At 46.1% G+C, this 26,408-nt stretch overlaps 1 protein-coding gene across 7 annotated transcripts in view; it reads left to right on the top strand.

Moving 5' to 3' along the window:
* Positions 1-26,408, top strand: part of Fam214a (family with sequence similarity 214 member A) — a 56,287-nt gene that overhangs the window by 14,472 nt on the left and 15,407 nt on the right. For 6 of the 7 annotated variants that reach the window (XR_777277.2, XM_010609062.3, XM_010609061.3 and 3 more), the window contains exons 2-5: positions 19,836-20,020; positions 21,129-21,331; positions 21,727-21,852; positions 22,753-24,616. Coding sequence is in view for 6 of the 7 variants with exons in the window: in XM_010609062.3 (XP_010607364.1) it covers positions 19,836-20,020; positions 21,129-21,331; positions 21,727-21,852; positions 22,753-24,616 (2,378 nt within the window). In the remaining variant the exon portion in view is untranslated. Of the gene's footprint in view, positions 1-12; positions 136-19,835; positions 20,021-21,128; positions 21,332-21,726; positions 21,853-22,752; positions 24,617-26,408 lie in introns of those variants that run through there. The other variant, XM_010609063.3, reaches the window with a different exon arrangement.

The following is a 26,408-nucleotide window of genomic DNA, read 5'->3' as shown; positions in this document are numbered from 1 at the left end:
TCGCCCTGGCCGCCGCCTGCAGACGTCTGGGCCTCGGCGCTGGCTGCTCGGCCCTTGACAGCCCAGCCCCGGGCAACTTCTCTCCTGGAGATTCCAGCATGGTTTTCAGGGGGAACAAAGGGCTTCCCAGAGAAGGTGTGTAACGAAGGGCTCTCAGCGGCTGTCTGTGTTATGTTTTCCATTTCCGCGGCTGTTTACCAGTTGTGCTCGCTTCACATGGATTTCTAATAAATAGTCCAGGAAAACGATCTATTTTTGAGTAACGTTGGTCTCAGGAAATCTTCAGCTTCGCAGAGCCTGTTTTCTCTAAGCTGCTTTGCTTGAATGATTATTGAAATGCTAATCTGAACGATGAGTAGGAAGAAAAACCACATCCAATGTGGTCCCTTTAAAATGTGACAGAAACGTGAATACTGGGAAGAGAATGTGAGTGAGCCAGAAATATTAACTGAATGTGGGAGCAAAGGGTGTTTTTTAAATAACAACTGTTCAGGATGTATTTAAAATAAGTTCTGTAGTTTTAATGGAACTAATCTGGATTTGACAGATTGTCAGAATCGGGTTTAGTGAGTGAGGTCTTCCACACAGAACCGGTGGGGCGTGCGTCTGTTGAAGCTTTCGTGCAGACTGCCTCAAATCATGCAGTTCCGGCATTATTCAGTCTGGACCCTGCCTAGCTCAGATAAGACAGCGGAGCAGCTGGCCAATGCCGTGAGGGGCTGCCCCGCAGGGTGGGCCGCGGACAGGCTGAGGCCGGAGCCTGGGGCCGGGCAGGGTTGGCAGGGAGAGCAGGCCGCAGTGGTCGGTTCAGCACCTGGCCTCTCCGTGCTGCAAAGGGAGGGAGGTTGTATTCCTTTAAACCACTTTAACTCAGTGTTTATCCTATGATAAATAAGTGGCACATAGCAGTTTGTTTCTATGGGATCTGGAACAGGACTGGTTTGTCTAACAGATTCTGTGAAAGTCTTAAAGTATTTTAGGAAAACAAGGGATTTCTTTTGCACTTTCTCATACTGTTAAATTAGTTTACATAATTGGCTTAACGATTCTTCTTAAACCGATTAAAGCAGAGCAGACTAACATAGTGCCCATTTTATGAACAATTCACATTGCGCTAACAATCAATGTTTCTTTTACCTATTTAGTTTCATGTGGTTACCTAAGCGATTCCTTTTAATTCATCTAGTGACTTTGGCCTGGTGAGTAAAGTTAGTATAAGTTCAGAAAGCTCAATTAACTCTGCAAATGTTACATTGTGGAGGAGGATTGATTTTGTTGTTCTTTTCAAAAGGTACCTGTCATTAACGGGGCATGGGGACACACACCTGTAATCCCAGCACTTGGGAGGCTGAGGCAGGAGGATTGTTCTGAGTTCGAGACCAGCCTGAGCTACATAGTGAGTTCCAGGTCAGTCTCAACTGCATAGGGAAACACTGTCTCAAAAAAAAGAAAAAGAAAAAGAAAAAAGGTGTACCTGTCATTGTTTCTTCAAAACCAATTCAAAATCTACCATTGCTTTAACAGTGTATATTTGCATTAGGTGAAAAAGTCTTAAAATTGTCAGGGCAAATTTACAACATAAGCTGCCCTTAAACACTAAAAAAGTGTTTCATGTAGTTCCCTTGTTGCTGAACTTTCAAAGGTGGACATTTCTTAGTTTTTCCATTTGTTAGGTGCACAAAATAGTTGACCTTATTAGAAATTATAATAAAACTTACAGCAAAATAAAGAAAGTGACATTACTTGGACTTGCCAGCTTCACTTCCAGCAGAGCAGTCATGTGTAAGGGATAAATGTGTGAGTGCAAGGTGAGAGGAAGTACAGGTGTGCAAGAGGACCTGGGTTTGCCCAACGTGTCCAGCCACGTGAGGTCAGTCTCCCCATTTGTTTTCTAAGCTTATCCTTGCCTCAGATTGCTCATTTGTGGGGAGGGTTGTTTTGTTGAGGCAGGAACCCACTGTGTGGCCCAGGCTGGCCTTGAACTTGCAGTGATCCTCCCACCTCCGCCTCCTCCGAGTGCTGGGATTACAGGTATTCCCCCACCACGGTTTCGTGAATTGCTAACTTTATGTTCTAATTACAGAATCACAAAAACCAAAGATTTACTTAAATGTGCTTGTTTCACTTTTCCCTTTGGATTATTTCATAAGAATTTAGAACCTCCAAGAGCAGGCTGTTTTCACCCATGTGCTTTAAGAGATGGAGGGATGTGAAACTGGGGGACAGCTGAGTGTACTGTTTATCCTGCAAAGCTTTGCCGCTGTGTACAGAAGGAATATTCTTGGAGAATCCCAGGCTGTTCCCCTGTGCTCAGCACCTAGAGATGTTTTGTATATTGGAGCATCTGAGAGTTCCTGTTCTGTATCAAAACCTTAGGGCAATTGAAGTTCATAGTCTGGTCAATTGTAATAGCTCGCTAACATGCTTCAACTCTGTGACTTTAATATTTGACAGTAGAATTTTCATTGTCTCTTTCTGTGTCAGATCTGTAAATTAGCCATGCATTTTTATACTTGTAGAAAAATACTTTGGAGCTCACAAACAGTGAATTTTTGGTTTTTTTGTTAGGCCGCTTGATAAAAGCAAGTAGAAGTCCCAAGTATGTATCACATGCAGTGATTGCTGTAAGTTTTTTTTTAACTGAACCATTTTATTTTGAAATTGCTGGGCTGTAATATATAAGCACTACCTCACTTATCGTCTGAAGGTCTGTAATTTAAAACCTGGGGATGGGAAGGGGTAATGACCTGGGTCTCTCTTTTTATCTGACGTCATCACCATCACCATTGGAGTAATTATCACAAGTGCTGGTTTCCTGAACCCTGGAAGGGCTCTTAAGCACTGCTGCCTGATGTCTGTCTTCCACTCTTACAGAAATTCCATCATTTCTTCATGGCCTGCATCCAAGAAAGTCAGCTGGGAAGGAAGTCAGAGTTTCACTTCTTTGTCAGGCGTGTTTGTTACCCTTTGACGTTGGTCTTGCTGTGTTACCCAGACTGGGTCAGGGCCTGGCTGACAGACCCTCCCCTCAATCTCCCTGGTAGGTGGGGAAGCTGCTAGAGGTGCGGCCCTGGGAGAGAGCAGAGGCGCTCTTTGCATACACTTCATTGCTTTTGCCAGAATGTGTCGTGTTTTTCTTTTTAGTGTGAGATGTCACTATATCTAAAAATCAAAGATGAGAGCTATAATAATAGAGCTGTGGTGTCAATGTGATCTAATTATATAATCCTTTCTGGGGAGCCCTCAGTGGCAGTGTAAAGACCTATTAATTGAGAAACTGGAATTTATCTTCTTTTTCTTAATTCACTGGTCTCAGTTTTATTCAGAGACTTTTGAACATCAAAGGAATTTAATGAGAAGTTTTATGATTAACGGGGATAGTGAAATTGTAAATTACAAGAAGTTGTCAAGATAGGATATAAAAAGTAATCAGGCCCAAGCCATGTGCAATTCAATAAAAAAATAAGGTGAATGCTTAAACCTTTTAAAAGTATTAAAAGACACATTGCCATGGACCCCTCAGAATGCCCTCCCCTCTCTTCAGGCACACACATCCCATCATCCTTGCCTCTTTCTTCCCTCCTCTCTCCCTCCCTCTCCCTCCCTCCACGCTCTTTCTCCCTCCCTCCCTCCCTTCCTTCTTTCCTTCCTTCTTTCCTTTCTTTCTCTTGCCACTTTCTGACGCAGCTTTGGAGCCCTCTTTCCTGAGTGTCATTAGTTGCGCTGTCCTGGCTGCCTTGATGTCCTGAATCAATGCAAAACATTTCCCTTTCATGGTCATTTTGACTTCGGGGAGAGCCACAAGTCACACACCATGCCAGATCTGGAGAATAAGGTAGATAAGGACATACTGTAATTTTTTGTTGTGTTGTGTTTTTAATTTTTGAAACCTTTATTAGTGCATGTTTGCAGTACATACTGAATACACTCCCTGTGGGGAGTAGTACGTGTGCCTAACACATCTCAATCCTCTTTATGGCGCTTTTGACAGATTGCCATACCTGTTTGATCAATGAGCGGTGGTCATAAAATATGGTAAATATGTAAATTACAAATGTATTGCAGTAAAAGACACCTTGGCCATTAATGCTCTTCCAAGTCCTCCCCTCTCCTGAGCACACAACATTTTGGGCGATGTGTCTTTTGCTGTAGTGAGTTTTTTGGTTTGGTTTGGTATTCTTGTTTTTGTTTTTTCTTTCTTTGAGACAAGGTCTCAGTGTGTAGCCTAGGCTGGCCTTGGACTCATAGCAATTCTCCTTCCTCAGCTTCCCAAGTGCTGGGATTATAGATGTGTGCCACCACACCCAGTTTATACATTTTTTAATTTAAAAAATATTTATATAAACTATTTAAAATTGTAAAATTTTTAAATTCAGACATCCACCCAATCTTTTGATCACCCTTTGTACATGGGTCAGATTTTGCTGGAAGCTTTCTGTTATCCAAAGTATGAGAGAGCAACCACGCCAGTCAGTTACACATGTCCTGTTCTGTCATTTGAATTGCTAGATATTAGCATTAAAATTTAAATTTGTGTCTGTTTTCTTAATATTCTGAAGGTGTTAGTTTACTGAGCTTCAGAATTTGTGTGGCTTGCCTACGTCATGGGCTTTGTGGCTGTGGAATATGGGCATGTTTCACCTGCTCAGGCCTTAGTTTAGTAGAATAATGTGGGAAAATGACTTAAATTAGTGACCCAGTGTTAAAACTCAGTAAAACACCGTATTTTATTATAATAAACTTTCCTCTTCCTAAATTAAAAATATTTTCTCAGTATTACGATCATCATAGCTTATACTTTTTTAGACTCCCTCCCCCAAACCTCCTTACATTTACAGATGTACTTTGAAGTTTCTCAGTTGTCTAAGATATTTGGTGATCTAGAAAGCCATGAAAATGTGGAGACTGAAGTAGGAAGAGAAGGCAGAGCTGATGGAGGACTACATAACTGTCTGAGGGTAGGTAAGAGTGGGAGACATTGCATCCTTGCTGTGGGGTTCTGCAGCCTTCCCGCCCAGTACGCAGTGGTGAATCAGTTGTGAGTCCCGTGGGGTTTGTTCACTGGAGGTAACTTGCCTGGACTGCTTGAGTAGGACTGAGCTAAGGGAAACCTTGTAATTGTCACTGCTGTTAGTGACAAGGGACAAGCCAGCCACCTGAAGCAAGAGTAGAACCATCTTGTGACATAAAAATCAGACTCTGGAGGGATAACTTGAAAACTCAGACTTCACAGCCGACATGTTTAGAAAATGCATTTTTATTGGTCATTTTAATAAGTGCACAAGACTTCAACTGACTGGAATTTTTACTGCTTTGAGCTGTGATAATTTTGTATTATCTTAGGAGAAAGATTAAATCAGGGTTCCATCCTGGTTTTCATCCAGCACTTAACATTTTAAAATTCCTACATAAACATCATTTAGCCCTTCAGTTTGCTGAAGGTACAGTTTAGATTACTGAGAACTGAAGAACAAATATTAAAAAAAAAAAAAAAGCAAAGCCGAGCATGGCAGCGCACACTGTAATCTTAGCACTCGGGAGGCTGAGGCAGGAGGGACCGCTGTGAGTTCAGGGCCAACCTGGACTACATAGTGAGTTCAGGACCAGCCAAACTACCAAGCAAGACCCTGTCTCAAAAGAAAAAAAAAATCTGTGTTTTCTGAGTATCTTTCACTTTATTGCTGTTGGTGAAGCCGGAAGTACTGCTACAGTGGCTTCTCTGTTGGGCCCAGACATTGCTTTGCCCCTTGACAAGAAAGGGAGGAGGACCTTTCAGAAACCAGGACCCTGAGCCTGCCTGTCTGCATGGCGGTGGTGTGCTTGTGGGTAATGCACATGTATCTTAGATCACTTCTGCCCGAGGTGTCACACAGGGGAGGAAGGACTGCTCCACCTCAGGGTCTCGTCTCGTTCTGACCCCTTCGGGAATCTGGAAGGGCTGACAGCCCCTTCCTAGGAAAAAGATGTATCTGTGTCTGTGTGCACAGAATTTCAAGCATATACCCTGATTCAGAGGTTCACTGGTTCTCTTAGGTTGGGAAATTCTGTTAAACATAACTTGGTTTTATCCCGAGTCTAAAAGCAGTAATTTTAAAAAATTGACGCTTAACGGGGCTTGGCTCAGGATTTCAGGATTCGTGTGCCTGCAGAGAGTGATGAGGAACATGCGGTACTGTGGCAAGAGCAAGGGCAAGAGAGGAGCATGTCGGGGTGCGCCCAGTACCTGCTCCAGGAGTCCAAGAGCCCAGGCCATCCTGCGAGCTCAGGCCTCGAGTGCCAGGTGAGGTCAGAGGACCCCTAAAAGCTGCCTCCATTGGCCCTGACTGCCACCTGAGAGCCCTTCCAGAAATTGCTCCGTGCTGGACATGAGTCGAGTGTCACCTCGTTCTGTCTTTGTTTAAGAGCATAGGCTGAGCTGATTTTACTGAGTGTGTTCGAGTTTCTGAACTCTTAATTGAAAACATCTCTTTCTTCGTCCTTTTATTTACCCATGAGTTTTTGGTTTCACACATACAAACACACACTCGGTGGAAACTATGAATGTTGAGAGTACTTTGAGCAGGGGTCATGCATGTGGTGGCAGGAAGAAGGTTGAAAGGACAGAATGTGTTTTTTCAGGACCAGCCTGTGTTGTAACCGTATTCCCATGAGATAGAAACATAAGGCTAAATTAGGCCAAGCTTAAGGGTAACTTTGGAAAGCTCTGTGCCACTTAGCTGGGATTAGTGAAGTTGGAACCAAGTGAAATGCCCTGGAATAGTGAACAGTTCCCTTTCCGGCGCCGAGAATTCTTCCACAGGTACGGGCCACATGGACAGACAGGACTCGCTCTCCCTCCTGAGCATGTGTGTTTTCTGTGGTCACTGGCCCTGAGTTCCTTCCTGCATGGGCCGTGGAATGAGAACGCCATATAACCAGGAATAGTGCCACAAAGAACAGTGAAGAGGGTAGTATTATTTACTCGAGGCTCCAAATGTGATGAATTAGGTCTGACGTTTTACACTGAGCACAGACAAATGAAATTAAATAGGGTTCCTGTAGGTAAGCAGGCAGTGAACCCATGCGCTCTCTGTGCGTCTGGGATGCATGCAGAAAAGCATTTTTCTGGCAGCCTGTACTTTAAGAAGGCAAGACAAAAGGACATCAGGTGCTCTCCCAGGAAGCCAACTAGCTCTGATCCTTAGTTCCCTTGAGAGCTTGCTTTGCTGGCCCAGAGGCAGCCCCTCCTACCTGCTGGCCTGTGGGTAGCACCTGGTCCCTGTCAGCAGCCACTGTGGATGAAACTCCCTGGCCCCTCACGTAGGGCCTCTGCTTGCCCAAGCCAGGCAGCGGTGTGTCCTCCCATTGCTTTCTGGAGTTCTGACTCATGAGTCTCACTACTCCAGCTTGCTGGCCAGCCTCTCTGTTTCTTTTTAAGAGCTGTGGTTGGCCCACCTCCTCGCGCAAGCACTCCACTCTGTAGATCTCTCTGACAGTTGAAGCCCTAATCCCCGGAGAGGCTCTTGAGGCCCAGAAATGCGAGTAATCAGGAAGCACAACTCAGGACATGTTCCCTACTTTTATTTTTATTTTTGATAATTTAAATGTTTCATCCTTACACTAGAAATTTCATGAGTGATCACCTAAAATAGTCTCATTTTAAAATAAATGTTTTCTTGTCTCATTTAAGGGAATTATATAGAAAAGATAGAATTATATAGATAAGATAGAAAAGAGTTGACAATTCAAATGTCAGATCCAAAGAAAAATAAAGTGACAACTATTTGGAAAGAGTAACAGGAAACTTATATCAATTAGACCAGAAATAGCTGAAAATAAGATGAAACATTGGACAGTCGTCGTTCAAGCACTTGTTCAGGTCAGGCACTGCTAGAGAGCAGCAGCTTCAGATAAGTGTTTAACTTTATTCATGCCAACTTCAGGACAAGAAAATACAAGCTGCAGTGAGCTCTCCTCACAGGGTCAAAGCCGCAGAAGAGGGTCATGGGTTTAGATGGTCTGATGAAGACCATGCATGAGCTGAAAGATCATCTGTAGAGTATGATCAAGTAATAGTTAAAAATTTTCCATTGTAAAAATATAAATTATGTTAGAAAATGTAATGAAAGAATCCTTACACAAGGACAAAGAAAAACATAGTTTTAGCAGGGCATGGTGGTACATGCTTGTAATCCCAGCACTCAGGAGGCTGAGGCAGGAGGATCGCTGTGAGTTTGAGAGCAGCCTGGTCTGCACATTGAATTCCAGATCAGTCACACTACATAGTGAGACCCTGCCTCAAAAAAACAAAACAAAACAAAAAAACATAGTTTTGAATAAACTTAGAGATATTCAGGAATTTGATGAAGATGTTAAAGCTCTACTAAGGAATGTGGTAAAAGGCTTGCGTAAATGGTGAGATCTAAACCTTTGAGGCAGTTTTAAAAAGTTAGTTGCAGTAGTTTTTGAGTTCCTGCCTCTAGTTTTGGGACGAGGAAATTGGCACTGTGCAGATTCCAGGGACACTGAGGGGAGGCTGGAACCGGAAGAGCCCAGCACCCTGCAGTAGTGAGGGGCACCACAGTGGCCTGGAGAGGGAAGGAGCTGGGCTGCAGCCTAGGCTGTAGGGCTTGATGGAAGAGGAGGTGGAAAGAGACAGAAGGGGAGTAGGGAGGGCCACAGCGGAGAGGCTGAGAGGAGCAGCCTCCGTCTGCACAAAGCACAGCAGCTGCGCTTGAGACCAGTGCTGCACTCTGACACCCCCAGGGTTGCTTTCAGCTTGCGGTACGCCAGATCAGGGTCAGGGTGTGCTTGTGGCCGAAGCGGTGTCAACGACAGATGGGATGGTGGCATTTTAGAATTACAGAAATTCACTTAAGTAGAGCCAAATACTGGAATTGGACCTGGAAGGAGCACCAGTTTCACACACCTTAATTTTCCGGGTGGGCTTGGTGAGGGTCACAGTTTGACCTTTTCCCAAGGACTTGGGTTTAGTTTGTTACAATGCTAAAACTAGAACCCAGGTCTTCTGGCTCCGGTAAAGCATTTTTCATACTTTTTGCAAGTTGCTTAACACTTTTTCACTAGGTTTTTGTTTTGAGAAATCTGTAAATTTCAAGATCTAATTGACAACTATAAGTGCTAATCTAGTTATCAGTTACTTAACTGTCAAACTTCGGGAAAAAGATCTAAGTTAAATGTGAAATTTAAGCAGATTGGCAAATTTAACTTTTAAACAAATTTTGGGGTAATATAACAGTAAATAATTGCATGATCATAGTGACTGTGCTCAATTGACTGTAATTCTAATTGTGTGCAAATTGGCTGAGTTAGAACCAGTTTAAGCTACTTTCAGGAAATATTCTGTACTTAGCTGCCTGATGCAGGTGACAGTGGCCACAGAGCCGTCCAATAAAACATTAATTAAAAGCATTACTTTAGCACTGAACCACTGTGTGATCATTATCTATATCAGAGGATACCTCGTTTGGCAGAGTTACCATTTTAAGGGGGAAATAAGCGCAATTTGAAACTGCCTTTGTAGGGAAAATGAAAGAGAAAAAGAATTGTTTCTGTTCTCAGTGACCTTATACAGTAATAAGGGGCGATCTTCACAAGGACCACTTATGACTAAACTAATTTTCCATCCTGAATAACTGATCTCCTCAGCTTTGCACAGATTAATAGATGAATCCACGCGAGCAAATGAGGTGACAGGTGTCCTTGCCTGCTTTAATTGGTGGAACCACCGAGGAAGCTGTGGCTACTCTTTCTGTGTTTTGTTTTCTGAGACAGGATCTCAGTGTGTAGTCCAGGCTGGCCTCAAACTCCCGCGCTCTTCCTGCATCAGCCCCGAGTGCTGGCATCACAGACGTGCGCCACCACACCTGGCCAGCTGTGGCTGTTCTTGGGGAAGGTGATTATGTCATCGCATTTCCTTCTTAGAGGCCTCATTCTCCAGTGCCTGATCCATTGCAGGTTTTCATCTTTGTGGAGTTGGTCTGGCCCGTCCCATTGTCACTCTTTCCTCGCAGGACAGCTCTAAGGCCCTGAGCTTCCTGGAGGTGTGGGCAGGGACACATCGCTGGCCCAGCTTGTCTTGGTTCTGGTTTGGCTTCAGTTCAGGATGTTTCGGCAGTGCTCCCTGGGCCTGAGACCTGGTGTCCACAGCAGGGTGGCGAGGCACTCTTAGCGTCCACAGTCACCCTCCAGCATCTGGGCATGGAATGCCTTCTCTTCTCTGGAAGGGTGGTGACAGTAGTAAAAGATAGGCATTACATATTTTCTTCTAATTTCATATTTATTTGGGACATGAAATATTAAAATGGTGCCATTTCTTAATCCTACAACTTAGTAAATTTATTTTAATTTTTTGACTATCATTAATACATATCTTTATACATTACTGAAAAAATCATATAAAATTACACATATTGCTATTTAACTTAAGGGACTTTATTATGTATTTTTCTAAATAATACCTGCAGTTACTTTGTTTCAAGGAATCCATTTTGTTGAATTTTTAATGGCTATAGTATATTTTATCATTTTGATACTACTTAAACATTTTTCCTTAGGTAATTTTTTCCAATTTAAAAAAATGTTTCTACTATATTAGATATAACATGGGTTTTTAATATGATTTCAGTTTTCATTCCTTTCATTAATAGGTCAAACATCTCTATATATGTTTGCTCGTTTTCTTTCACCTCACCTGACTGCCCATTATTTAACACCTGATGTGAATTTCCTGATCATTTGTGATAGCGATAGTTTATAACAGCATATAGAGTAACAGGAGTAAGAACATCTTGCCGACCATATGGTAAAACTATTTCTCCATTTATTTATGTTTCTTTTTTATGGTGCTGGGGATAGAACCTAAGGCCTTATACATCCCAGACAAGTGCTCCATCACTGAGCTATCCCTCAGCCCCTCCTTTACTTTTTATCTGGAAGAAGTATTTAGATTTTATACACTTTTAACTTGCCTGTGTTTTCCTTTGTGTGTATTTTCTTATTACAAAGCTGAGAAATGTCTTAATGTTCCATAGGTCAAGTGAATACATGTTGCAGGGTCTGCCCCTGTGAAATTGTTTTGGAGCTGGGTGGTGCACACCTGTATACACCCAGGAGGCTAAGACAGGAGTTTGAGGTCAGCCTGAACTACATAGTGAGACTCTGTCTCAGTTTGTTATTTTTTTAATTATGTTTTGGATCTGACTTTTTTTTTGGTACCAGGGAATGAACTTGGGTCCTTGGTGTTTGCGAAACCGGTGGTGGTGGTGGCACCCCTGAGCTAAACCCCGGCCCTGGACCTGACCTTTTCCTCAGTCACATTTTGGTATGTGACAGCAAGTACTGTGTTTTAAAGCACAGTTCACGGCCATCTGTGTGGGAGTCCTAGCGCTGTGTTGTTAAACGTGCTGACCACTGAGCCCAAACCCCTAGGACTCGGTCCTGGAAGTGCACGTTTCCACACAGTCTTGAGAATGGCTCCTATGCAGATCCTACTGCTGCCGTAAAGGCTCACCACAGACACATGGCTTAAAACCACACACATTTACTTGGCTCATAGTTTTGGAGGTGACAAGTTGTGAAAGGGCCCACAAGGAGGTATTTTTCCAGAGGCTCAAGAGGGGGCCAGATCTATTTCCTTGACTTTTCCCCTGCTAGAGTCTCACCCATGGGAAAGCCAGCAGAGAGGCACTTCCCTACCCTGTGGCATTGCCCTCACCTTTGTGAGGACCCTTGTGATAATCCAGGAAAGCAAAGTGACTGGACTGGGCATGGTGGTGCACACTTGTAATCCCAGCACTCTAGAGGCTGAGGCAGGAGAATCCCTGTGAGTGTGGGGCTGGCCTGGGCTACACAGTGAGACTCTGACTTAGAGCAACAACATTGACAAAGTAAAGTGACGTATTTATAGGTTCCAGGGATTGAGGCGTGGACATTCCTAGGAGGAAGCATTATTCTTTCTGCCACAATGCTTGGACACAGTGAGAGTAGAGAACCAGCAGCATTCTGCAGACGCTGGCGATGTGGGGAATCGCCCCTCCATCACTGTACAACCTCGGACTGCTGGTAACTGCTGTGTTCCACGGGGAAGCTTGTACATGGTAGGTCATAGGGTTTGTGTCCAGTCAGTCATTGGATAGCTTAGTATCTATTCTGGAAATCTCTTTAAAATATCTTTAGCAAAATAAAGAGTTTGTAGTCCTCCTAGTTTTTTGGTAAGCATTGGTTATCTTTTATTTTAAAAGCCTTAGAACAAAATATATAACTTAAATGTGTCTTTAATTCCCCACCACCACTCAGTTTATTAAAAATTGATTTACAGACCAGGCATGGTGGTGCATGCCTGTAATCCCAGCACTCTGGAGGCTGAGGCCGGAGGATCGCTGTGAGTTCGAGACCAGCCTGGGCTACATAGTAAGTTCCAGGTCAGTCTCAACTATACAGTGAGACCCTGTCTCAAAAAAATAAATAAATAAAAATAAAAATTGATTTACAGACCAGGCATGGTGGTGCATGCCTGTAATCCCAGCACTCTGGAGGCTGAGGCCGGAGGATCGCTGTGAGTTCGAGACCAGCCTGGGCTACATAGTAAGTTCCAGGTCAGTCTCAACTATACAGTGAGACCCTGTCTCAAAAAAATAAATAAATAAAAATAAAAATTGATTTACGAATTACAGAAAGCACAGTGAAACAAAATTCAAGCAAGAAGTATATAAACACATAGAAAATACTACTTATTTCTTCTTCCTTTTACACCTTATTTCCCAGGGCTACTCAGTGTCTATATTTCTGTGTATGTATCTCCAGTCTTTGCCTGTCAGCGTGTAAGGGTGCATAAGTATCTTAAAGCATTGTTAAACAAACGTAGGAGACATATGTATCTCCTATTATAGATCTGCAGCTATGTATCCATCGTGTCCTTTTGTCTTTTTGTGCTGCAGTATTTTAGAGTATCTTGAGAGACCCAGAAGTCTACTTCCTTCTTTAGTGTCAGCAAAGTTTCCCAACACATTGTTTTGACTTCTTTGCAGTCGTTTTTGTTTGTTTGTTGTGTTTCTAGTGGCGAGGCCTGGACACAGGATCTCAAGGAAGCACACTGAGCACGTGCTCGGCCACTGAACCGTAATATGCCAGTTCTGAAATGTCGATTTAACTAGACAATCTACTTTCATTTGCTAAGTTGGACAACCCTAAGTATAGAAACTGAATTGTTCCCCTATAACCCTGTCCCATAGCCCTAGAATTAATTTGCAAGCAGCTTGATGAGTATTGTTTGGGCTATTTTTTTTCTAGAAGTATCTAATACATTTGTATAACTGGACAAGTGTATGTGTTTTTGGAATAAAGGATTGTGGCTTACACAGTGTTCTACAACCTATTTTTTTTTCACCCAGTGATACATCTCAGAAGAATTTTCATGCTTATGTCAGCAACATTAAAAAGCCACAGGGTGGGATGTAGCTCAGAGGTGGAGCACTTGCTCCGTATATGCAAGGCCCTGGGCTCAGTCTCCAACACTGCCCATTAGTCAGTCTAAGTACAATTAAATTTTAATAGAAAAACAGTAAAATTGTAGAAGAGTGGATGTTCCTTCATTTTTAAATGATAAATAAACTATTTCCAGTGGTTTCCAGTGGTTATCAAGTGCAATTAGACCATTTGTAATTAACCTGTATCCTGCAGGGATCATGGACTCATGGTCTAGGGCCACTGTGTCTGGGCTGTGCGGGCACTAACTCCTCACCTCCTGTGGATTGCTCGGTTCCAGACGAAAGTGTTGGAGCACACAGCCATCAGGCGTGTCCGGAGCTGTGTCACCTATATGACTTCAAGTTAACATCAGAGGGAGGGAGCGCCTTAAAGATTTTATGGAAAGTTAAAAGTCTGAATTATTTCATAGAGATGAGATTTCAGTCCATTTGGTTTTTCTTCCAGGCATCCTACAACGGCATAAAGAAAAACATCAGTTACTTTTTAATTACAGCATAGAGAAATGAACTCTATCATTTCCTTATTCATACAGCTCTCATACAACCATAAAGCCAAGCACCTATAATTTCAGCACTTAGAGAGGCTGAGGCAGGAGGATCACCACAAGTTTGAGGCCAGCTGGGGCTACATAGTGAATTCAAGGCCAGTCTGAACTACATATCAAGACCCTGTCTCAAACAAAACAAAACAGAGCAGGACCACGGATTTAGCTCAGTGGCACTATGCCTGCCTCATAAGTGCAAGGACCTGGGTTCGATCCCTGGCACCAAAACAAAAACAAAAACAAACCAGAACAAAACAAAACAAAACTACTACAAACACGAGTCCTCACTGTAAGTGTAAATCACTGAAGATGTGAATATGGCACCAAAATACGAGGCAGTCCCTAGTTATTTGTGGCCACCCAAGGACAGTCCAGAAAAGGTCATGCTAATTTTTTTAAGACTTTCATTGAAAATAAACGTTAAATACAGAGAGAGAACCCTGGCCAGTCCCCAGGATGTCCCCGAACTAGTCGTGTGTCTGTGCACACTCCTGAGCCCAGCCGCGCGTACTCACATGCTGGTGCGGCCCGGCCTTCTGTCCCCATGGTATTTCGGCCCCACTTCCTTCCCTGCCCCTGCTGCTCCATCACTGGCCATGAAAGCTTTGGGACACTGTCGTACTGGTGAGGCCCTCTCAGGTGAGGCCCCTGCTGTTTTTGTCTGGGTCGTCGTTTGGTTTGTTCAGTTTTGGTGCTGGGGAGTAGGCCCAGGGATTTGCATTTCCTAAATGGGTGCCCTGCCGCAGAGCGGCACCCCAGCTCTTTGTTCAGTTTTCCGGTTCATTTCATGTGCAGCCAGGATTCAACACTGCAGGACTTAGGACCTCTGACAGTTTCCACCAGAGTGATAAGGGTGAGAGTTACACATCACACCACAGAACCTACTGTGTGCCACACAGAGTTCACACAGCACACTCTACCTTGTGAATAAACAGCACTGTAGTTGCTTCCTCTGCTTTTTAAGAAAGTAAAGTGTGGGGAGACAAAATTTTCTTAGGCTATGTGGTTAGAAGCAGAACTGGGATTCATTTTGTCTGTTAACCATGATCTCAGCAATGAAACTACTTTTTTTTTTTTTTTTGTACCAGGGATGGAACTCAGGTCCTTGCACTTGTGAGGCAGCGAGGGAGGCGGTGGAGCCACTGAGCTAAATCCCCAGCCCTGCAACTACAATTTTTAATAAAATATCTAACCTTATTTCACTCCATTTTTTGCAATATGGACAGGGACTTACACTAACCAGTTTCTGTTCAACATACTTTTTGATGACGGTGTTTTTCCCTCCTCTTCTGGCCTTCCTCTCCCTTCTCATCCTCCTCAAGTTCGTAGGATTAAAATCCCAGCTTGCTTGCTTGATGATTTGGTCATACTGGGGATTGTACCTCAAGCCTCATGCGTGCTGGAAAAGTTGCTCGACCACCAAGCTGCATCCCAGCCCGTGTCTATTTTCAGACAGGGCCTCCCTGGATTGCCACGTTGGCCTTGAACTCGTCCTCAGTGGCTGGGGGCCCACCCCACCGGCTGTCATCTGATCTTAATTGCCCCTAAAAGCTCTGTCTGCACACACAGTCACACTGGGGCTAGGGCTTCAGCATGTAAGGGGACAGGACTCAGCCCACCACACTTGGTGACCACACTTCAGAGTAAGGGGATCACCCAGTGAACGAAAGTCACCCCAGTCCTGTCGTTTCCAGACTTTCTGAGATTTTACAGATATCTTCCTGTGCTGGCTTCCGTTCCCTTCATTCTCCTAATAGGTGGCTTCTGCGTGGTCGGTCACTAAGGACCCCGTCAGCACCACCTGTGTTGTCTTGTGTGACCCTGATGTGACCACTCCATATGGCATGTGTCTTTTGTGGACTTGATACAAGAGCTGGGTCTGAGTTTTGGTCCAGTGTGATAGTCTCCGCTTTTAGTTAACACTTAGACATAGCTATCAGAATTCATGAATGGGCTTGAATCTGCTCTTTTTAAAAACTCACTGTAATTTTCATTCAAACTCATATTAATACTTAGGAGGTGCATGGTATAGAACAACACATTAGCAGTTTTAGGACTGTCGTGTTATTTTCTTGTCTACCATTTATTACCTAGCTTCATGTGTTGGATCTACTCTTATTACTTATTGTTTTCTACTCATCTCATCTGTCTTTGTTCTTTGGCACTGTTTTTCTTTTTCCTTCTCGTTTTGGGTTAAGCCTTTTTGAAATCCCATTCTTTCTCTCGAGTTAACTTGTAGCGAACTCCTCTCCCAGGTTTGCTTGCTTCCTCTTCCTGTTGAAATCACATTTTTACTTTTTTTCTTCAGTTAGTCTGCTTGGGCCATCGTGCACCGCCATAGGACTGATAGTATCTGCCTGTGTCACCCGGGCTGGCCTCACCCCCCAGGCTCAGGTGACCCTCTTGCCTCCACCTTGTGGGTTGCAGCGGCTGGGATTACGGAAGCACAGCGCCTTGCCCGACTTAAATCTTCATTTGACAAGTGTTTTCTGTGCCCCGTGAGGATGCGTTGCAGGTTTCAGTCAAGGTTCTTGCAGTAACAAGTGACCCCTGGTGAAGCGGTCTGTAGGCCTCGGCCTCCTGGTGGGCAGCAGCGCTTTCAGGAACTAGGGCGGACCTCCCACGAGGGCCTCTCCGCTCAAGCCGCAGCCCATGCCCAGTGCTGGTCCCTGGGTGGGCCCTGCCTAGGGCGAGTGCCAGGGCAGGCCAGCTGCCCTCCCTGAGCACAGAGCCCTGGGTCCTGGAAGGCCGGTGCCTGCTGGGGTCCTCGGCTCCGTCGAGGTTGGTGAGCGCGACCACTCTGCCAGAGGGAAGCTGGACTGTGTGGGAAGGGGCAGCAGAGCTTGCGCCTGCCGGAGTGGTGTCTGGCTTCGCAGAGGGACCCAGGAGGGGATGTGTACCGCTGCCCCGGGACGCGCACCGCACGAGCCCGTGCTGCCTCAGGACCCGCAGGCACCACGGCATGTAGCACTCTGACCTAGCTGCCTTGTCCACCAGCTAGAGGCTTTGTCAGCATTTTAACTTGCGGGAGGCTTGCATGAACTGAATGAACTGACTAAAGCTAGGACTCGGCTCCCGGTCTTCGGTCTTCACCCTGATGTGTTGGTGCCACAGCTTTGGGCACCCGCTGAGTAGTGGAAGTTCCGCAGGAAGCCACCTGCTGGCAGCAGTGTGCGCGTGATTTAGAGAACTGCTCACACGCCTTCCTGCTCGGGCTCCGCAGACGGGCGGTAGCCCTGCTGACAGGTCACCTGTGAAGACAGAAGGTCAGACTGGGACACGGCCACACGGTGCTGTGCTCTCAGTCTGGGTGCTGAAGAAGATCATAGTGGTGTAGAGTTACAGTTAATTCAATGAGCTTTCGTGTAAATTAGTATTTTAATAATCCAAATAGCATCTATAGTTTTTTAAATGATGTAAAATCAGTGCACAGTGGCTTTTGTTGTTTTTCTTTTCGGTTTTTTGAGACAGGGTCTCACTATGTAGTTGAGACTGACCTGGAACTCATGTAGCCCAGGCTGGTCTAGAACTCAGCGATCCTCATGCCTCAGCCTCCTGAGTGCTGGGATTACAGGTGTGAGCCACCACACCCAGCTGTTGTTTGTTTTTCAATACTGGTGTTTGAACCCAGAGCCTTTTTACTTAGAGACAGGCTGTAGCTAAGTCATTAAGTTGCTCAGGTTAGGCTCAGACTTGCAATACTCCTGCTTCAGCCTCCTATCTGTGATCTGTGCTGAGATCGCAGATACACACCAACACGCCTGACCTCAGTGGTGCTTTTATGTAGATTAGTGTTTTCATAATCCAAATAATAGCTGAGGATTTTTTAAATAGTAGAACATACCCAAAAGATATTACTTAGGCTATGGTCATCCTCACTCTCAAAGGGACTGGCTGACATCTTGTATCATTCACCATCTGCAAATGAGCTGCTCCTCTGTGGTAACCCTCAGCCCTCAGGGTCGGCTGTGCTGGTGGAGGGAACAAGGAGAGCCCAGTCTCCTCGGAGCCCTGCCAAGCCTGGGCCCACCTCAGAAGCCCACCAGTAGGGTTGAACCAGTCCTGCTGTGTGTCTTCAGCCTCAATCTCCAGGCGGTGCCATGGTTTATCTCAGGAGACCCAGGAGAGCCTCGCTGTGGAACCTAATTCCAGTCCTGGAGGAGACTTGCGACCCCACATGGACACATTTCTAGAAAACCAATACCAAATGAATAACTAAGATGTATTCAAACATGTTTGCATTTCTCTTTCAAAGCCATAATCTATGTAAAAATGGCTTTTGGGCCAGGGATTTAGCTCAGCGGTTCTGCCGGCTGCCTTGCAAGTGCAAGGACCAAAGTTCGATCCCCGGTACCAAAAAAAAAAAAAAAAAAATGGCTTTCAGAGCTGGCTGGCAGGGGACTGCAGACCCTGGAGTCAGCCATGAGGGTTCACATTTGAGCTTGTTCCTTGCCAGGAGCAGGGTCTGGGAACCCCACAGTGTAAGTTACTGTCGAGTGCCGGTGGTGGCTGCTGTGTGTACTGCGGACAGTCACGTCAGAGAAGTTTTCCCAAAAGGTCTTAACCACTTGTTCAGTAGAGCTTGCTCCCTGGTCCCCCCTTCCCTGGAGCGTGAAGCCCTGAGGCTGGAAGCAGGTGTCTCCCTCCTCCTGTGTGTGCCCTGGAGCTTCATGGGAGTTCCCTGTTGGTGCTGCACACTCTCTCCCGCCTTCCAGGCTGCCCCTGTCTGCCCTTAGGATCACCCCGGAAGTGCTCGCTTTGGCAGCACATGTACTAAAGAAAGCTTGTCCCAGGACCTGAGGGCGCTGGGACGGGGAAAGCACTCTCCAGTCTGTGTCCTGTCACTGGGTGCACAGAGCAGCCACTGGGAGTGTAAGTGACGGACGAGAATTTACCCCAAACTGCCCTGCAAAGTAAATTCTGTGTGTACATTTGTGCATGAGTGTCCAACTTGTGTGCCAGGTTAATGGTTTTGTTTAATTAACTTTAAAAATCAGAGCATTGATGAGGAATTTTTAAATGAGCACAGTTAAGTCACACCAAGATAGGGTTACATTGTTTGGAACCACGTCACAAACTAAACATCAGCTTGCGTCTCAGGGTCGGCCTCCCTTGTGCGAGCTCGGCATGGCCTCCTCTGAAACTGGTGCTCGGTTGAAGAGGCAGAGGCCCCTGTGCCTGTGTCCGCATCACGGCTTCGGTCAAGCAGGAAGACAAGGAGAAGCACACAGTGGAGCTGTGTTTTTCCTCTCTTTGTAATAATAGCAATAGAATGCCATAGCTGAACACGTGATGTAATAATACAGATTTCGCCTTCTGGCTGTGAAAAAAAAAAAAAACATGAACCTGATTTTTAAAAATAGAATTACCTATAAGGGTAATAAATATATTCCTTAGTCTCTTTTGGGGGGGTACAGGGGATCAAACTCAGGACCTTGTGCTTATGAGGTAGGCATGGTGCCACTGAGTTAAATCCCTGGCCCTATATTCCTAAATCTTAAGTAGACTGCAGTTTAGAGGGAAAACAATAATTTTATGGTGTAATTTTAACCAGTTCTATTCAAGTAGAATTTGGGATTATCTATCATTTCTTAAAATCCTGCGTACTTTGTGACTCACGCGTTCATTGTACTTTGATGATGTGGCTTTTCTTCCCTTTTTGCTCTTGGTAGGGACTCCCGTGGCTGCAGATGGGCTCATAGCTGGAGCCTGGAGTGTGGCTCGCCATGGAGCACTGGCCCTGGGAGCTTTACTATGCCGATCGCTTTGAACCTGACATGCACTCCCTTCTCTTTTACACCAGATACTTTGGATGAATACTTTGAATATGACGCAGAGGAGTTCCTGGTCTCTCTGGCCTTGCTCATAACAGAAGGACGGACGCCGGAATGCTCCGTGAAAGGGCGCACAGAGAGCTCCCATTGCCCCCCAGCGCAATCCTGTCACCCAGCCGCCACCCGACATGAGTGCAGCGACCGGCTGGCCCAGGTGAGCGGTGGCCAGGCTCCAGCACGGCCTCCCATGCCGCTGGCTCAGGTTCTGTCCGTCCTGTGAGCCGGTTTGTGTTGTAGCCTTTAGGAAATCACAGTTATGATACTCAAATTTAAATAGAAACCGGTTCTTCAGCAGGGCACAGCCACAGGCTCTCTGCCTCTCCTGCCCTTGGCTGACTGGCTTGCTGTTGTGATTTAATTTCCCTTATTTTAGAGTTTCAGCCGTAGCTTTTCCACTTTGTGGCAGTGTTGATTTAGTAAGTTGGTGTTATCATTATTTTCCCCACATTAATGAATTTCCCTCATAATTTTTTAAATCAGTATATACTTTCATTATTAATGCTTTTTTAAAATACTGCTAAAATATTTTGGTCAGTAGCATAAAATTTGTCTTAGGAAGTTTTCCCCCAGTTATTCGTTTCTCAGATGCAGTCCACATTTTTAAACTTTAAAACATATTGCCTATTTTGAGGATTTAATGAAAAATTGTCTTTGATAATTTGGTATTAAGATTTAAGATTTAATCTTTCCCATGAAATGAACAACTAGGCAAGATGCGACCAACTCTGAAACCTGTCAGACATGGTGTGTGGCAGGGTAGAGCAAAGATACCCTCCCCAAGAAAATGGGATCAAATACTCGAGCTGGGCCTGATGGCATGGTCTGTAATCCCAATACTCAGGAAGGCTGAGGCAGGAGGATCACAAATTCCAGCCCAGGCAGTTTAGTGACTTGAGACCTTGTCATTCATTCATAAGGGCTGGGGATTTAGCTCAGTGGCACCACACCTGCCTCACAAGTGCAAGGTCCTAAGTTCGATCCCTGGTACCACCAACACCCCGCGCCCCCAGTAAAGCATTACAACACTCATCACTAAATAAAAACATGAATGATAAAAAGTGAATTTATAAATAATACTAATCCCTGTATTCTAGAGCTTCCTACCACGAATGCATTCTTTAATGAGAAAACCTAAACAGCCAAGCCTGAGCAAGCTCATTTACTATAAATAACTCATTTACTGTACCAATAACTACCTTACCATTAGACTCCAAAGCGAGGTGGGGCATGAACACATTTTACCATGTTTCTTCTCTCCTAAGTGTCGCCAAGCCAGGCGAACCAGGTCTGAGGTCACTCTGCTGTGGAAGAACAACCTCCCGGTCATGGTGGAGGTGATGCTGCTCCCGGACTGCTGCTACAGCGACGATGGGCCCAGCACAGAAGGGGCCGATCTGAATGACCCTGCCATCAAGCAGGACGCCCTGCTGCTGGAGAGATGGGTCCTGGAGCCAGTGCCGCGGCAGTAAGTGTTCCGCCTTGGTGTCACTCACTCCTGGGAAAGCGAGTTTTCCCTTGCTCCCCACAAACCATCGCAACCATGTAGCTGTCTTTAAATCCCTGTATTTAGTGCGGTAAAATCGAGGTGTTTAGCACTTACATTAGGTGATGGTGACTTCAGGTGACACTGTGAGTGCATTTCTGTGCTCTTGAAAATCCGCATCCTGGGGCCAGGAATTTAGCTCAGTGGTTCTGCCGCCTGCCTCGTAAGCTCAAGTTCCTGAGTTCGATCCCTGGTACCAAAAAGAAAAGAAAAGAAAAAATACGCATCCTGACAGTAGGTTTATTTCACCTTCTCTCTTCCTAAAATTCACTACTTTGTACTTGCTGACCTTGGACTACACGCTGCTGCTTCCTTAGGAGTGGCGGTCGGTTCGTTGAAGAGAAGACTCTCCTGCTGGCCGTGCGCTCGTTCGTGTTCTTTTCCCAGTTAAGTGCTTGGCTGAGTGTCTCTCACGGTGCTGTCCCACGAAACATCCTGTACAGGTACGTCTTGGGTGAGCAGGGCAGCGCAGCCATGTCTGCCCCTACTGTTCATCCCTTCGTGCCTTCATGCAAGTGGACCACATTCAATAGAGTTTTTCTTAGAACAAGTTAGAGAAGTTTAGACCGACTCTGAATTTTGCTGGATGGGTTAAATTTTTTACCGAATAATATTCAGAGAACTTTTAAGCTTACTTTAGAGATCCAAGAATGGATCTGATGCTGCCATTACACAGTGGAAACTTTCTGGGCGGTTATGGCAAACCGAGCTGGCCCTGTGACTTGAGCCTGTAGGCCCAGCTGCTCAGGGCAGCATCTGACAGGAGCTCAAGGCCAGCCGGGCAACACAGTGAGAGCCGCCCACACACGCGGGGGCTGCCAGACAATTGACTGTTTAGGCCGGTGGACACAGGATCATTTCCCTTAATCACCTCGCATACTAAATTAACATAGCCCAAGCTGGGGATTTGGCTCAGTGGTTCCACCGCCTGCCTCGCAAGTGCAAGGACCTGAGTTCGATCCCCGGTACCGGAAAAAAAAAACTTAATGACAAAAAAAATCAAATTGCCCAATCAAGAAATGGACAAAAGATTTGAACACACTAAATTAACGTAGCCCGTTTAAATAGGAAGTCCTTTTTTCTTTCTATTTGACAGATATTTTAAAATTCTAATACTGAGCTTTCCTGCTCCAGTCACGGTGTTCTTTAGAAGATCATCGCTTTGGCGTATGAGCCGTCGCACCCTCACTTGCAGTGGTTTTAGCAGCATTCCGTGCATGGTGAAGTGGCTGAGAGCAAATCCGAGCAGATAGATGAGCACGGGGTTGTCACGGTGTGAAACCGCACGATGGTTCGGGTCGCTCTGACACCCGTTGACTCTGTCCTTCTCTGTTGGGCTCTAGGATCAGTGCCGCTGACGCAGACCTGCAGTGGCGTTTCCCCCAGACTCCAGTCGAACACGTGTTTCCTGTCCCCAACGTTTCTCACAGCGTGGCCTTGAAAGTCAGCGTTCAGTCCCTACCCCGACAGTCCAGTTACCCAGTCTTGAGCTGTAGTATTCACACGAGCCTTGGCCTTTATGAGGACAGAATTGAAGAGCACGAGCGTAAAGCACACCAGCACCACAGTTCCACTGAAGCAGAGCAGTGCAGTCCGACCAGCTCGCTGCGTCTGTGCAGCAGGCAGGCGTGGACCACGGGGCCTGAGAGTGTTGTGCCACACGTGAGAAGTAGCCCAGCCCCAGAGCCCACTGCAGCTACCAGGGACAGTGGGCCATGTCCAGCCTCAGGCTCAGGCAGGAAGTCCCCCTTCGGGACGTCTCGGGCCGGTCTTCTGGGCTTGGGTGGCCTAGGAGACATAAAACCCCCTGAAACGTCCATGAGAACTTGGAAATCGCTTTCAGTGGTGGATCCCAGCGTCGCCAGCCACCAGAGCTCCTGGCAGCCAGTTGGTGAGATGCACCCTCTGATAGACTCCTTAATCCAGGACCGACAAGAAGTCATTGCAAGAATTGCTCAGCACCTGATTCATTGTGACCCGAGCACTTCCCACATTTCCGCACACCCATTTGCCACTCAGGAGTCCAGTGCCCTGCATCCGAAACTGTGCCAGGCTTCCCCGGAGAGGGATGATGTGAGAAAATGTAAAGATGCGTTCTTCATTTCTTTTGGTGGTCCAGAGTTCAGTTCCACAGAAGACACTACTGAGGGAAAAATTCGAGGGAAACCAGAGCCTCTGAGAAGCGAGACTCGCCTCTCCAGCGGTCTGCACTCTCCCCGAGATGCTGGGGATGCAAACCCTCTGATTGGCACCTTGCTGCAGGAGCGGCAGGACGTGATCGCCAGGATCGCACAGCACCTGGAACACATGGACCCTGCAGCCCCCCGCGCTCCCCGGCCCGCCCTCCACCCACGCGACCCCAGCAGCCTTCCTTCCAAAGTGTTCCGGAGCTCCTGTGCCGGCAAGCACTCCTGGAAGAAGCGCGGGGACAGTGCCTCCTCTGCCCTTCCTCCTCCAAAACTGCCCTTGCTGGGGGACAGCACGGACGGAAAAGGCTTACCACCCGACAAGACCTGTGGTCCTTTCCGATGCGGCAGTACAGAAAAGTCCTCCACAGACCCGCACGTGGAATCCCACGTGCGGACTCAGCACCAGCTCAGCTCCCACGATGGCATCCAGAGCACGTGTCTGGCGACACGGGACAGAGCTGCAGCTCCCTTGGCTTCCCCACACGTGTGCCAGTGCAGAGGCCGTGACTTAGGCGCCACCAGCAGATTGGAGAGCATACTCTCGGGGTCACGGTGTAAGAAGCAAGACAGCAGCATGGGCGTTGGTGAGCAGTGTTCAGACCGCAGCAGTACTGACAAGAAGACCTGCGTGAATGGGCATGAAGGGAAGGTGATAAGCAGTGACCGCTATAACCCGGAATCCTTTGATAATCTCCAGTGTGATAACTCAAAAAAAATTCACTCAAATGTGAAAGTTACTATGTTGGAAATGTCTGAATATTTGAACAAGTATGAAAATAATTGCTCAAATAAAGTCTCAAAAAAGCTGAAGAAATATGAGCAAAATACTCAACTTAATAGCATGGAGAATTATCTCAGTAGAGATAATGAAGGTCTCAAATGCAAAAAATCCGAACAGTTAAAAAATGAGGAGTATAAGAAAGATTCATTGGCCGAAAAATCTCAAAACTGTTCTCAGAGAAAGAGTATAAAAGACTGTTTGTCTCCTTGTGATCAACTGAAAAATGCAAAGATATTGGTAGGTAACATCTAGCACTTCAGTATGAGCCTCAGTTGTTTGTTATGGCTTGAATTGGGCTCACACAGTTGTAGTTGTAAAGGCCCACGGTGCCTGTTACCTGCAGAACCCATGGTCTGATACCCGAAATCTACTGAACTGTTAGCATCCTGGCAGATAAGCTGTCCTGTTAGCACAGATGCTAGGGAAACAGAAGACCTCAAGGTCATGTGGTTTAAAACTGAGTAATGACGAGCTGGCCGTGTTGACATTTGCCTATGATCCCAGCACCTGTGAGGCTGAGGCAGGAGGGTCCTGTTTGAACCCAGCCTGGGCAACTTAGCGATTTAGTGAGACCCTGTCTCAAAATAATAAATAAAAGAAGGGCTCAGAGTATAGCTGAGTGTGAGGGTCCTGGGTTCAATCCCAATTCCAGTTAATCATTAAATGAGTGGTACCTTTTATTTATTTCTTTTTGTTTGTTTGTTTTCTTTTTTGAGACAGGGTTCACTATGTAGTTGAGACTGACCTGAAACTCACTATGTAGCCCAGGCTGGTCTTGAACTCACAGCGATCCTCCTGCCTCAGCTTCCTGAGTGCTGGGTTTACGGGCGTGCGCCATCACGCCCAGCTGGTACCTTTTATTTTTAAACAGCTATTACGGCAGTAATTTTTAAATTCCATTAGGTCTGTTGTTTAGGTCTGTCCCTCCCCTCAGTCTAAAAGGACTGTTACTGTGGCGTTACTGGAAGCACTGCGTGTTTCAGTCTTCAGTCTGTGGACTCAGGAGAACAAAGGCGTGCTATTTGATGTGGATTAGGGTGCCCCCGTGCTGTGTGGGCTTTGTGGCCCGCCATGAGCGGTGTCACGTGGAGAGAGAACACTTGGTTCCCTTCACCACAGGCCAGATGATGTGGGCACCAGGAAACAGGTGGGAGCACGGTCTGTGCAGGTCCCCGGAGGCGCCCCCATCCCCTGACGGGAACCGGGGTTCTTCCTCCCAACTCTGCAGAGCCCAGACAGATGTGTGGGACATGCGAATCCTTCCCACTCCTGTTTCTGTTTATTCTGTTACTTTCGAAGGTTGGCAAAGTACTAGCAGGAGGCAGAAGGCAGCCCCGGTAGCTTCCTGTAGCTTTGGCAGCACCTGCCGCCGACTGGCTCACTTGGGAAGCCTTTCTCAGTGTGCGGTACTGAGCATAGTACTTGAGTAGTCTCCCCGCCTGCCTCAGAGTAGTAGTGGTGATCAGACCCAGTGTTCTGTCAGCTTCATGCACTGCAAGTGAGTTGCTTCTCTAAGACTCCAAATAGTAGTTTGTTTGCCAGGTGCAATGGCGCACCCTTCTGAGCCAGCTACTCGGGAGGCTGAGGCAGGAGGATTGAGAGCTCCAGCCCAGCCTGGGCAACATGGTGAGATCCCATCTCAAAAAAATAAATAGAAGAAAGGAAAGAAAGAAAAAGAATGTTGGTATTTTAATAATCCTTGCTGGTCCCTCACAGGGAGGCGGCGCTTTTCAGGCTACTCTGAAGTGTGGCTGCAGAGCGCGAGCCATGCCCTCGTGCACGCCCCATGCGTGGCCCCACTCCCCTGACGCTCGCCCTCACTCGTGGTGCTGGCACATGGGCGTGGGAAGGCTGCGCCCCAAGTCAGTTACTCCAACTTTTAGTTTTTATTCATGTGTTTTATGAATTTCCGACTTTTGATGTCTGCCCAGTTTTTAAGAATTAGCCCCTCCCTCCCTTTCTTTTCTTTTTTTTTCTTTCCCCTCTTTCCTTCTCTCTCTCTCTCCCCCTCTCTGTCCCTCCTCCCTCT

This window comes from Fukomys damarensis, unplaced genomic scaffold (assembly GCF_012274545.1).
Source record: "Fukomys damarensis isolate Sample0158 unplaced genomic scaffold, DMR_v1.0_HiC HiC_scaffold_17, whole genome shotgun sequence".
Classification (NCBI taxonomy): Eukaryota; Metazoa; Chordata; class Mammalia; order Rodentia; family Bathyergidae; genus Fukomys; species Fukomys damarensis.
Note: the sequence above shows the minus strand (reverse complement) of the source record. Positions and strands in the feature narration are given on the sequence as shown.